This window comes from Polyodon spathula, chromosome 26, assembly GCF_017654505.1.
Source record: "Polyodon spathula isolate WHYD16114869_AA chromosome 26, ASM1765450v1, whole genome shotgun sequence".
NCBI lineage: Eukaryota > Metazoa > Chordata > Actinopteri > Acipenseriformes > Polyodontidae > Polyodon > Polyodon spathula.
Window position 1 is genome coordinate 18,739,340 of NC_054559.1, and position 13,301 is coordinate 18,752,640.

At 40.6% G+C, this 13,301-nt stretch overlaps 2 protein-coding genes across 3 annotated transcripts; one reads left to right on the forward strand and one right to left on the reverse strand.

Annotated features, from left to right (window-relative positions):
- Positions 1 to 2,700: 2,700 nt before the first annotated feature.
- Positions 2,701 to 5,105, forward strand: LOC121300805 (tax1-binding protein 3-like). Its single transcript, XM_041229677.1, has 3 exons — positions 2,701 to 2,877; positions 3,206 to 3,283; positions 3,653 to 5,105. Exons 1-3 carry the CDS (start codon positions 2,716 to 2,718, stop codon positions 3,785 to 3,787), a joined length of 375 nt encoding a protein of 124 aa, XP_041085611.1. The 5' UTR covers positions 2,701 to 2,715; the 3' UTR covers positions 3,788 to 5,105.
- A 56-nt stretch (positions 5,106 to 5,161) lies between these two features.
- ctns (cystinosin, lysosomal cystine transporter) lies at positions 5,162 to 12,703 on the reverse strand. Of its 2 annotated transcripts, none has more exons than XM_041229675.1 (12): positions 12,631 to 12,703; positions 12,039 to 12,087; positions 11,393 to 11,487; positions 10,870 to 10,948; positions 10,585 to 10,669; positions 10,028 to 10,131; positions 9,749 to 9,886; positions 8,865 to 8,964; positions 8,405 to 8,524; positions 7,807 to 7,897; positions 7,332 to 7,449; positions 5,162 to 6,911 (listed from the first exon to the last, which is right to left on the reverse strand). In XM_041229675.1, exons 3-12 carry the CDS (start codon positions 11,451 to 11,453, stop codon positions 6,845 to 6,847), a joined length of 963 nt encoding a protein of 320 aa, XP_041085609.1. In that variant the 5' UTR covers positions 11,454 to 11,487; positions 12,039 to 12,087; positions 12,631 to 12,703; the 3' UTR covers positions 5,162 to 6,844. The 2 variants fall into 2 exon arrangements, with proteins under 2 accessions (XP_041085609.1, XP_041085608.1); XM_041229674.1 differs by having other exon boundaries at positions 7,727 to 7,897.
- Positions 12,704 to 13,301: the final 598 nt, after the last annotated feature.

Sequence of the window (13,301 nt, forward strand, 5' to 3'; positions counted from 1 at the left end):
GCAGTTGTGGTAAGTTTACTTGAAAGAACAGCGATGCGTTTGTAGTTACTTTAAATAAAACATATTTCTTGAACCGGTAGGCCCCCCTAAAAAGCCTGGGACTTGCCTGTATGCCGCTACAGTAAGGGCGCTGGTGGAAGCTAGGAAATCTGCAGTTTGAAAAAGCTTTGCAGAAAGCAGTTTTATTTTTTGTAAACTATTAAAAGCGATGTAATATACAGCAATACAATTACGATACCGCACGTCTGTCACACTCCGCTTCAAATTCAGCCAGTACTTTGAAATCTGGAGTGCTGTACTTTTTAAATGCGGAGTAATATAGTCTGACAAAGTGAGCGGCCAATTTAAAGCAAACGTGTTGTGCAGATTCTCCTTCCAGTAATAGAAGGCTTGTGCATGGGATTAGCTCGCAAGTGACACACAGTTGAATTTTGAAAAGTCATAGTTTTGTCACAAGGGTCCCAGTGCTGAGATTTCTGTAAACTGTTAGTTTTCAATATAGTGATGTTAGCAAGTAAGATTTTTGAATTAGCAATATACTTTTTGAAATTCATACATTTTGAGGATTCTGTCGCACTGACTATTGCACTGTAAAATAAAATAAATTAATAAATGACGTAGTGTTTGCTTTGTTTGTCGCCAGTCCGAGGGAGTCTCTGAGCTGGCTAGCGTTTTGCAAACAGTAATTTTTGTGTTATTAGATCACATATTTTCCTGTTTGCTTATTGACAGAGTGGGTGCGGTTTTTTTTTTTTTTTTTTTTTTTTTTTTTCAGTTTTAATATCGCAATCCACTGAGAGATTTTAAAATCCAGTGTGACATTACATTACTGTAGTTTCAAAGGTTCCCGAAGAAGCTAAAACTTAGAAACTGCACCCAGACAACAAATTTAGTGTCAGATTGAAAATGGTCACATCAGCTTTTAAAATCCGCTTTAAAAAACGGTTCCTTCCAAGGTGTTTGCTTGACTGGCCGATAAAATAAAACAGGATGAGGTGTTGTTTTTGACTCCAGTTCAGACATTGGGAAATCAGGCAACACATTACCTTAGCAACAGACTATTGATCTTAAACAGCGCTGTTGCTAATGGGACGATTCCTTGAATTAGGGAGACGTCATCTTAGTTTGTTAATGGGCAGTACAAAGCTTTTTTGAAACCCAAACTAGTTTAGTAGAGATGTTACAATGCAATAGAAATGTATGTTTATACAGCGCCCTTCACGCCGTTGTAAATATATAAGAGTGTGGTTTCAAAGGATCTCTGTGGTTCCAGTACTGCAGGCTTTGTTTATTGAAATGAAATAGCCCTGCAGAGGTGCGTGCTCGAAGGAGTGGATCAGATGTGCTAAATACGATGACCTAGTCTTTATTTTGAGGGAACTGTAAATGCTGATGGAGGACCACAATTCCCGAAGGGGGGTTTTCGGAATGTGTTTTTAAACAGCAGAGAGTCTCTGCAGGGATTGCTTGCCCGGCCCTTGTCATCGTCTCTCGCACAATGCAAAAGGAATGCCTCTGAGTTGGCTGATCAGCAGCAGAATTGATGCCAGGCGGAGCAGCGGCTTGTTGGGTTCTCCATCTAATGCACAGCTGGCTTGTCACAATAGCCAATGGCGTTTTTTGTTTAGTTTTTTTGTAAACTTTTTTACATACCGATCGTGTTCGTGTAAGCCTGAATCCGCTTTAGGTACGCACAGGAGCAGACATGTTTTACGGTCTTTGGCAATTTCCGCATGAAGTAACCGTTTGTGCATAATTATTAGACACAGCACTTTTTGTTTGATTTAGAAAACACACACACATCAGTGGTATACAGTGTGTGCAAAGCAATGCAGTTCTTATTCCAGTGAATCCACAGTGTTTCCTTTAATCCAGTATGATAAGGCTATTGGGGTCTATCCGATCAGATTTTTATTTTAAATCGTTTTTTCTTTCAAATTATGGAAACATTTTAATAGTATCGTAGTTGTAGCTCCAACTCGAAATGAATGTAAAGTTCTTGGGATGTTGCAGATGGTGGTTTGTGAATAGTACCAATCCAAATTACTCACAATCTTAAATGAATGCATAAGGAAAGGGCATTATTTGTCATTGTGGCATCCTCAATGTGAACTCTGATATGTTTTGTCTTCTAAAAAGGCTTTCTGGAGTTTCATCACGTCATTATTGCATCACGCCTTGTTATGTTAACTACATTGTAATGTGCAGAAGAGTGAAAATCCCCTTCACACTTAATGCGTCAGCACAGTCGTGTCTCTTGCACTCAGAATGATACAGGCGTTATCAGTCTTTCGGTGTCAAATTTTGAACAAATACCCCATTTTAATCAGTGAAAGGAACAAGCAAGTGTGTGCAGAGGCGGCTGGATGGCTCTGTGGAATTCATCAGCGCATAACTCGTTATGCTTCTGTCTGTGTATTATTATGGCAGAGCTGTTTTACTAAAAGATTGTGCCTGGAAGTGTTGTCCGGGGGTGTGCATGACCGGACTGTGCGGCACTGTGGGAAAGCCACGTTTTCATGAGTGAATGGCTGCAGTGTTAACATTCCAAGCTGAAAAGATAATGTGAGGTGTTTTCCAATATCCTTGGGTGTGGCTTTACAGTTAAGTCATCGGCATCCATTTCCTTATGGAAGGAGGGTTTTAAAATGTGTTCAGTTTGTTATGCTCTATATCTTTTCATATGTGCTTGTTTTATGTCAAAGGGAGTGGTGCATGGTATCAGACACTGATGAAACGTCTTTCTTGTTGTTTCAGCAACGTATTGAGATTCATAAACTGCGCCAAGGGGAAAACCTAATCCTTGGGTTTAGCATAGGCGGGGGAATCGATCAAGACCCAGGACAGAACCCCTATTCCGAGGACAAGTCTGACAAGGTGGGTCGCTTTTAACATGTGCAGATCCTGTGCGATGATGCAGTGGGATACGATGCGTAGCCCCGGCACTGTCTGCAGACAATTCAGAGATCGAGACGCAGCATTGCTAGATGCAGCGTCTGATATTGTGTGGGGTGGTTAAACTGAGGGGCAGCAGGGGAAAAAGAGTTGCAGAACGTTTCGTGAAAGGTGGGCTTGGTCTGCGTGCTGTTGGGTACATAATTTAGATCTTTAATTTAACATCATGTATTCAAAGAAACTACAGCGTGATATCACAAAAGTGATTGTGTTGTGGTGATGATGAGGATGATGATGTGTCTTGCTGCAGGGTATCTATGTAACCAGAGTGAGCGAGGGGGGACCAGCTGAAGTAGCAGGTCTACACACTGGAGACAAAATTATGCAGGTACTGTGAAACAGTCACCCGTTACCCATAATATAAGGTAACGAAAGGAAAAAATATCTGGGTTACTGTACATTCAAAATGAACCCTTTTAGATGAATTACCATGACAAAGGGGAGGGGGGAGGGGAATGGGTGGGGGTGCTATCCTATTGCAGAGCTGTTGTGAGTCATTACTGATTTTATTGTGACCTTAATTATGGTGGGCTGAACTAAGCTCGCCTTAAAACCTGGGAATGGATCCACAGCTGTTGGACTGGAGTCTGTATTCCAATAATAATGGAAGGTTACCATATATAGAATAGGCGCAAAGTAGCAGATGAGAGAAGGGCTGTTTGTTGAAGAACTGAAGCGTTTCCATTGCTTTTTGCAGGTGAACGGCTGGGATATGACTATGGTAACCCACGATCAGGCACGGAAAAGGCTCACTAAGAAAAACGAAGACGTGGTGCGCCTGCTGGTGACAAGGACAAATCTGGAGAACGTTGTCCGGCAATCGATGCAATAAGCGACTGGATAGAGACCAAAACAAATCCGTATTTATAACACATGCAGAGGGTGGAGGTAATAGAAAAGGGTAACAAGAAGTGGCACGTCACGTTGACAAAGATTTCTGTTGATTTTATTTTAAATTTTAATTTCATGCCTTACTCCTGTTTCGTGCTCTACCTTTTTACTATGCAAACAGAACCCAATTAGCCCTAATCTAGAGCCACCTGACGCTACCCGAGTTAAACAAGACTAGTGTAATTAGGAAACCAGTGTGGTATCAAAGTAAAACAGAATTTAACACTGCTAGGCATTTCAGTGTGCTTTACAAATGTTCTGGGAACATATAGAGGGGTCATACTTTTAACAAAATGTTTTTTTTGTTTTTTTTCATTTCATACATCCATACATAATCGATACCAAAGTAAAGGAGAGTCCCAGGTGCTAGCTGGAAACGCAATGTGGGGTATGGTGCTGTCTTTATTATCTAACCATTCTTCGAATGCCTTTTAAACTTGCTATGTTAGCTGTTAGCTAAACCCTAAGAGATGGGGTTAGTTAGAGGGAACAATAACATACCAACAAGTGCCTTTGTTCCTTTTCCTTTAAAAGCTATCAGCAATTAAACCAAAACTAGAGGGGGGAATGGGGACCACTCAAAGGACGTGGTTTCCCATGCTTTCTTGTACATGTATTTTTACACTGAAGCAGTATTAAAATTACCTAAGCCAACAAGTGATGCCCCTGCATCAATATACATTTAACACAAACTAAAAGTGGACTTTTTTTAAAATATCAGACAGGCTTACTGTGGAAAAAAACAAAACAACTGAGTGCTGTCTACTTCCTGGCCCAGGGCTTGGGTTGCTAAGTCTTTTAAAATGATTGTAATCCAGTTTAATTAGGCTCTTGCTCACAAGGAAAAGACGTCATAAAGACCTATTAGTCCCTTTGTGTAACTGACTGAATGGGCGTTCTACCAGATATACAATACCAAGCCATATTATTATATATTTTCTATACGGTACCTCCCTTAATTTCTTTAAAGAGCTTTTAATCTGTGTTTGCTTTTCAGTAACTCTACCCACAGCGCTTCCTTTAAGACAGCAGATAGTCATTCGGAAAGTTTCTAACACTAATTTTCAAGAATCCCAACCGCATTTACTCGGTTCAATGTATTTTTTTTATTGTAAGCTCTTTTGTTATAACACTAATTGTTCTGATCTGTGTTAGCTAATGGTTATGTCCAGGATAGCAGCTTGATGCTGTCACCTGCCCAATAACTATTAGTCTTCCTGATTTGTACTGCTGAAAGTAATAACATTTCTCAAAAAGTATACGTCTTTGAGTTATTCATTTGCTGATCCATTAAAACACGAGGACACTAATTGAGTAGATTGCAGTTATTTTGTATTTAATTAAAAAGTCATGCATTAATTTGAATGTATACATTTGCTTCAGTGATAGAAAAGGCACTTGTTTCCCATTTTTTGTACATGACAAAATAGAAAAGTTTACAGAATAGCTGCAACACACTAATCATACATTAGCTATTACAAAAAGATCTACAACTGGGTTAGTATAATTTTGCTTATAATTTACCCCCTGTAGCAAGCTGCTGCTTTGTCATTCATTCAGATCGTTCTGTGCATGTCACACATGCATTGCACACTTGGTATACCGATTAGTGTAACATTAGCTTAACTGCAGTAGGTGGGACACTTTCATCACTTCCTTGATTAAAAAACAAAGCTGTACTATTCAGAGCCCTAAAATAGTTTGGAACTAACTCAGCGGCTAATGCAAAATTGACATGAATACATCTTTGTATACCTGCAAAGCTTTGAAACTAATAGCATGGTTTCTCTGGATATGCTATGTAGTCTCTTCTCATGATCCTGGATAATGAGCAGAGTGAACACTATCTCACTAGCAGAAGCTAAATAAGTCTGAATCTATATAGTACTATCTTCTTCTACTCCACAGCTGGTAATAACTTAATTACTCCTCACCAGTGTGTTTTAATTAGTTTGCAAGTCTAAAAACAATTACATTTGTCGTATCAAATCAGTGTTCTTCAAATCAACAGTTATTATATCTATTCACCTCAACTGATGTACCAGAAGGTCAAAATTATTATTTTATTTTTTTTTACAGTTGGCAATTGTGTTAACACCTTTTATAAAAAAACATTCAGAATATGAATTTCAATATTAGTACATGTTTGTATGTATAGTTACATATTAGACATGTTTTTGTAATATAAAGACAAAGTATTCATTAACCCCTTAACGTATACAAGGAGCTGAGGGCTTGTTCAAACGGTTTCTTCTGAAAATACACTGGAGAGCGACTCAAATATCACGAGGCGGAAAATGACAATTTGAATGAGCAGATCCAACCTCGTTACATTTTAAACCGTGTTTCGTGCGCCTCGCCGCAAAAAAAATAAGAAAGCTAGCACCATTTTTATTTGTGAGACGCATAGGTCCCTTTTACCACAAAGGGTTAAAAAAAACAAAAATAGCCGGTTTAAAAACATCATTCATGTATCTTTCAAGGCTTTTCATTGAGGTCCACATCCACACCTGGCATCTGAAGACTCATAAGAACTCATGCATGTTTTGCACAATCAGTGGTCATCAAGTGAGGTCTGCAGATACTGGCGTCCTTGCTGCTTCAATATGCAACTGGAGTCTTGTTTTTGGAGAGTCCAGAACCCCAATGAATCCACTGCCTAGAGGCCATCCAGTTGCAGAGACTGTTCTCGTCTTTACCTGATGCATTGATTCGCTGCTGCTAGGGAATCATAAACTTGCACCTATGCTTAGGACCCTGTGGTATGAAAGACGCAATACAAGAATGGACTGGCTTGTGTACCAGTACTGGTGAGGCACACGAACAGGGATGTGGAAGGGAAATGGAAACAAGGGGAGTTGTTAATGGTTCTACCCTCAGCTGGGAACGGTCCCGCGAGGGCGCTGTGCTTTGTTGAGTTTCGGTGGGCTAGTCTAGAGGCTGGTATGCATCTATCTTTTGTCGATACAAGCAGTAGTGCTGAATGATGAACATAATGTCAAACAAGATTGAGAACACTCCCAAACCAAACTTTGTAGGGTCTCCAAAAATCAACATCCACTGATCTGAAACAAAAATAACATATATGTATAGATGATGATAATAATTCTTAATCCTCTCTTAAACTACCTAGTGGCTGAAGGTCCTATTTTATTCTAGATCACTTCTATAACGCTTTGCATTCCCTGTGCTCTGCCTCTGTCAGTCTTTGCTTGTAAAAGGTCTGGGTTGAGAGTCTCCACAGAGCTGCTCTGACAATCCTTCAGTCTCTTTGCTTGCGTCCATATCCTTTCTTTAGCACAGCCTCGGGGTCACGGAACTGCCTTCCTGATTCCACTGTCGTCAAGCATCTCCGGGTTTAAAACTGCTGTTCAGCATCATCTGTGCTTGAGATCAACTTGTTCAACTATTGAGATGTGCCTGTGCTAAGCTAAACTAAACTGACAGGAATAGCAGAGCAGCTGGAGTGTGTGTTTTGTGCTTACCGTTGTTGAATGATTGCAAGAACATCTGTATCAGACTGAAGCTCCCTCCTATAAAATCCAGCAAGACGTTTCCGATGCTCCAGCCAACCGTGCTCTTCCTCCGGTAGTTCATGTAAGCCTACAGGCCAGGAGAGGATAGAAAAGTCCAGCAAACTCCTTTGCTTTGTGCTTACACAGCAGGTTCATATAGTAGCCAGCCCCCTTCCCTCCCACAAGCAGGCATTTTACTTAAAGTGACATCGTGGTAATGAAGCTACGAATGGTAGGGGAAAAAGTCCTTTTTTTAAATTTATATTCTTATTTCAGACACAGGTTAAGTCTGACTTACCAAACAAACCACAAAAAAACCAGTAAAAGAAATGCATTAGAGGCTTCACGGTTTATCTGTCTCTTACCTGTGGAATGTATTTGACCAGTGTGACCCCCAGTTTAATGTAAGAGAAGTAATACAGGTATTCCAGCCAGGTGATCGTACCTGTGACCGCCACAAACAGAGCTGAGAAGGCAAACGCCCAGGCGATCACCAGCAGACCAATAGCCACCTTTGAGACTCTCTGCTCACCTCTCTGTATTGGACAAGCAGAACACTGGTTACAGTACAGAACTACAGCTGCGCCTTCGGAAACTCAATCATCTACTCTTTAAGAAACTGCCTGTGCCTGGGATAGAAATAAGACTCCTGTTGCATTGCAGTCTCACCCATTCTTGGTTTTAGTAAGAGCTTGATTAGCCACAGCGCAGCTCAGGTGTGTCTTGTTAAACGCCTAGCAAAACCAGGAATGGATCAAACTGCTATGCAATGGGAGTCATATGTCTATCCCTGCATGCTTCTTCCCTGCTCTCTCAAGTCACAGACATGGATATTTATTTACAGACACACACAACAAAAAAAGAATGAAAACCAAAGCAATGTGCTTCTCCAACACTGAGATGGGCGGGTGTTGTAGGGCAGGGCGCACACAGCGCCGATCACACAGACAAACGTTTCATCAAACGCCTTATATTATAATTGGCTCAAGGGTTTTGTGGAGAAATATTTAGGTGTGTTCTATAGAACTATACACAGCACTCACCTCATAGAGACAGCACTGACAGATAACTACAAGAGTCAGAACAACTGCGTGGAGACTGAAAAAAACATCATTAGCTTCTACAGGATTCACCCCGTTGGGGCTGCGCCTCAGAAACTCCTCCTAGAAGAAAAATCACACAGTTAATATGCATATACCATTATTAATTCCAAGGATGGCAATAAAACGTTAGTAAACCAGGAATGGAGCAAACTGTTGTGTAATGGGAATCTTACTTCCATCCATGAATTTAGATTTCAGAAATCTGCAAGGTTTATGAATTGGTCTCACGACAATTATGACAGAAATGATGTCCGCCTGCAAACAATTTAATACCCACTAGATGGCGCCAGATACACACAAGATGTTTGTTTATACCGGTAAGTATACTCCATGTGGCTCTGTAACATGCTCATGGGTCCCTTTATCAACTTAATCTAGGGGGCAAAAAGTTCTAACTTACCTTTACATAGGGGACCCAGAACATACCCACATTGAACACGCTGTATGCAATGAACCCTGTGAGATTTAATGCCAAGAAGTCAAAATTCAACCCTATGACACTGTAAAGGAAAAAGATGAAAACAATATAACATGAACTGTGCATTACATGCAGAATCACTTACAATAGGACACTGATTTAACATCTCAACCTGCAGGACAAAACACAAGGAGGTGAAGTGACTTGCTCGGGGTCACAGAGTGAGTCAGTCAATGGCAGAGGTAGGATTTAAAACGGTGACCTTCTGCTTACAAGCCCTGGACTTTAACAACTGGACCACACTGCCTCCTTACATATATATAATCTATCAATCATTTTTGACAGTCCTCTCGGTGCACACGCACACACACTGGAATCAGTACAGGTGTGAGATGCGGCACATTCAATAAGAACATGGCTCCTAACTGTACACTGCTTTAGAATTGCTTAATCCAGGACCCCAGGATCCCACTGCAACTCAATGGGTTCTCATCCCAGTTAAACAATAAAGAATTATCCATCACTATTAAACACTCAGACATCGGGGGTAAGGTAATCAGGAAGGTAAAGAAGGTCAACTTGTTGCATTATCCGGGTCTTTAATCACACCAAGGAGGCCAGCGTTAACACTTTTAAGTACAAGGGACACGTGTGTCCCACAAAAGAACATTTTGCAAAGAGGTGCACGAAACGGGGTTTCAAATTGGTTTGCAGCTGGTCATCCTAATTGTTCCCTCCTCAAGATTCTTGAGTTGCTCCGAAATGTAGTTTGAGAAGAAACTGTTCGAACCACCACTGAAGGGGTTAACAAGCTGTCTGCAGATCGGGCCAGACCCTCCAAACCCCGTAAAGAAAGAGAATCCCACCTTTTCCTTCTCCAGTTCTCCACGACCTGCGGATAAAACGAGACGGACCAGGCCAGGAAATAAATCCAACCAATCACTTGGTTGACGATTTCAACAGCGGCGCTCTGTACCACCAGGAAGCGAATTCGAGCTGGAGATCTGAAAGGCACAGGTTTAGAAATCCCCTCAAAACTACTTTATTTTTAGTCAGGGGAAGAAAAAAATGTTCCTTCCTCTCCAGATTGCAGTGGCGTGGCAGCCAGGCTATGGAGAAATACAGCCTAGCGTTCCTGGTCTTACCCGGTCTGGTTTGAGTTGTTGCTGTTTAGGTAAACAGTAACCTGGCCTACATGTTTAGCTTGGACTCCAAAGCTTGTAGAGCTTGCTTCAGGTGGTAATGTTACCTGTAAAACAGCAGCGCATGACGCCTACAGTGACAGTGACAAAAGTGCAAGCAGCTGATGTTGAAACAAATGCATTTCTTTTTTAAATATTCCTTTAACTTTGCAGTAAAGAATTTTAAGCAGATCTGTGGACCCGTTCTGTTCTGTATTTTCTGTGCTACATTTTCCTACCCCAGACACACAACACGAAAACAAAGATCACACTGTGAAAGCTTCGCATCTGCACTCTAGCAAGTTCTGTTTTCCGGTTTCTCTGTGGGTAACACTTCCCTAAAACTTTTGCAGTCGTTTTACTTGCAGCTGTGTTAGGGTGCAGATAACAAATGCAGATTCTGTTGTAGATTCTCAAGAAAAAAAAAAAAAAGTGTTTTGCCATTTCACATTTGTATGGTAAGGAAGCATTGACTAATAGACAGTTTTAAGTTCCCCCTCCATCCTCTATTTTAAGCGTACCTGGTCTGGTAGCTGAACAATGGTGGTGTTTTTTGAAGAATAGGTGATATTAAACGTGATCTCAGTTCTCACACCTAGCGGGGAACTGTGTGTGGGAGAGAGAAACACAAGCAGTGTTGAAGCGAGCGGTTTAAGGCTCTGCACTTAGATCATAATCTTGAGCAATCTTCTCTGAACTGTAAGAACATACGTTCAAACCAACAAAAGACTAAAGAATACTTCAGCATCCCAAAAAAGAAACCAGCTTAAGTAAGCTTGTTTGATCTTCCGGACATTTCCACGTACCTCAATTTGATACTTATATTCCTTGAAGTGTCTTTTTCTAATATCACAGCTGCTGGAACTGAGAGGATCACAGTAGCACCTGAAAAAGAAGGAAATGGGATCTCAGCAATGAGATTAACATTTCAAAGAACGTGCGAGTTAAAGCTGTTTTACTTAGATGAAATGGGAGGGTGGGGGGGGTAAGTCTTCAGTAGTGATTTTTGTTTTCAACAACAGAATATTTTTTTAATCTAAGCTGTATTCATAAACAGACTTAATTAGTTCAAAATTTATGAACTGAGTCCTAAATGCAACTTGCTGTCTGTCGGCTGTGACACGGCTGCATTTGAGAATTTGAAGACTCCAGTTGCATAGCAGTTTTACCCATTCCAGGTTTTAATACAAGCTTGTTTAGTCACAGTGCGTAGGTAATAAGCTGCAGGTGTGTCTCATTAAACTCATAGCAAAACCAGGATTGGATCACACTGCTGTGCAACGGGAGTCTTATTTCTATCCTCTTTTTTTTTTTTCTTTTCAAACTTACCACACCCCGCCAGCATGTGTAAAATGAAGCCCACAGAAGGGAGAAGCCAGCAGTTTTTCATCTTCGTTTCCAGCGGCAGGGATACACGCCACCCACTGGAATGAGAAAAAAACCACTGGCTGAATCAAGCAACGAAAAAAAAAAAGAAAAAAATCACGCCTGCTTTAAAAAAAATAAATAAAAAAATTGGTTTTGGACCAATTGTTAAGAAATCAGTAGAATCCTTTACTTGACCAACTGACAGCAGGTCTGGAGACTTGTACGGTTTTCATTACTCATGTAGACGCATTTTAGTCAGGCTATCTCATTTAGACCGGACATCAGGGATTAACAGTCCTTCTCATGATAATCCCTATTGAATAGCAGGTTCTCCTGCTCCAGGTTTTAACATCAGCTTGATTAGCCACAGTGCATAGGCAACAAGCTCAGGTGTCACTGTGTGTAGGTAATAAGCTACAGGGGTGTCTTATTAAATGCATAGCAAAACCAGGAATGGATCAACCTGCTAAGCAACGGGAGTGTCACTTCCATCCCTGCACCCTTATTTCCTCCTCTCTCAAGCCACAGAAGTGGAGACTGTAAAAGTTATTTTCTGATAACACATGCAGAGGTGATGTCCCCTATCCAAACACTGACCAGACCTCACCTTGCTTAGCTTCTGAGATCTGATGATGTGAGAGTCCAAGGTAGATATGCTGTGGGCACAAATACAAACAATGAAGTAAAATGCCTTTTATTTAAGTAACCGTGGAGTTGTTGAAAATTAGACACTGTCATCGTGTGGGAGAGTGACGTAAACAGTGTTGGGGAGTAGCAAGGGAGAAATAACGGAAACTCAGAGCTAGGATTACAGGTAGGTATTGTTTTCACTTCCCCAAAGAGATGCAACAAACCTGTGAAAACAGCAGTGAAAAAAAAAAAAAAAACATTAAAAAAATGTTTTATGGGTAATTCTGTATTTACACAGATCTGTGATCATATATGGATTCCTAATGCGATTTACGTTCATATGACTGACAGTTGCAACGAAAGCTTGCTTGAACGATAACGATTGACAGAGAACTAGCAGCCAGATCACCCGTCACTTCTAAATCCCTCCAAACTTGTTACATATAATTGCGTGATAGCTGATCGTTTTAAAAAATAAAAACAATAACAATATAACTTCCTCCAATCTATCCTTCATCTGTTGAACTACACGCTATGAGAACGCATTGCAAAACAAATGAATTCCTTACCATTGAACGCTGACCCCCAAAGCTGTTCTTTCATTAATTACAATTACACCTTCCTGGAAGGACTGGCTTAATCACATGACCCTTTTAGTTTTTCACGTGACACGGCGTACTCGTTGCCTACGGAGGAAACGGTACAGCCAATCGCGTAGGTCTGTTCTGGCAAGTGGCGAATGGCAAGCGTCGTACAGCCTTTCACCCCGCCTCTTTTACAATTGACTCAAAAACCAACCTGTAGTGGGCTCTTGCGCCTGTGCTTCGCCCCAGATGAATGAAAAGTTTTAAGCCACGCAAGGGTGTCCCAGGCTGAGTAAACTCGCTGGTAAACGTGTTTGGAATATATATGGTATCCCAAGTATAGTAAAGCGTAGTAAAAACAAAACTTAAACACAGGCATGTCAATGCATTGTTTCAGTTTGGTAAACTGTGGTTTTACTGTGGTAATCTTTTATGAAGCCTGGTAAACAGGTTGCCCCACCCACAAATCCTAGCTATTAAATCATTTAGAATTATTATTATTATTTTTTTTTTTGGTTTGTTTTATTTATTTATTTTTAAATAAAAAAAATAAGTAAATACCTTATACTGGACTGCGTGCTACTTGCAAGCCCTTGAATAATACATGTATTTTATCTCTTTTAAAATCTCACTGGGTATTTCTCGATTCTCATAAT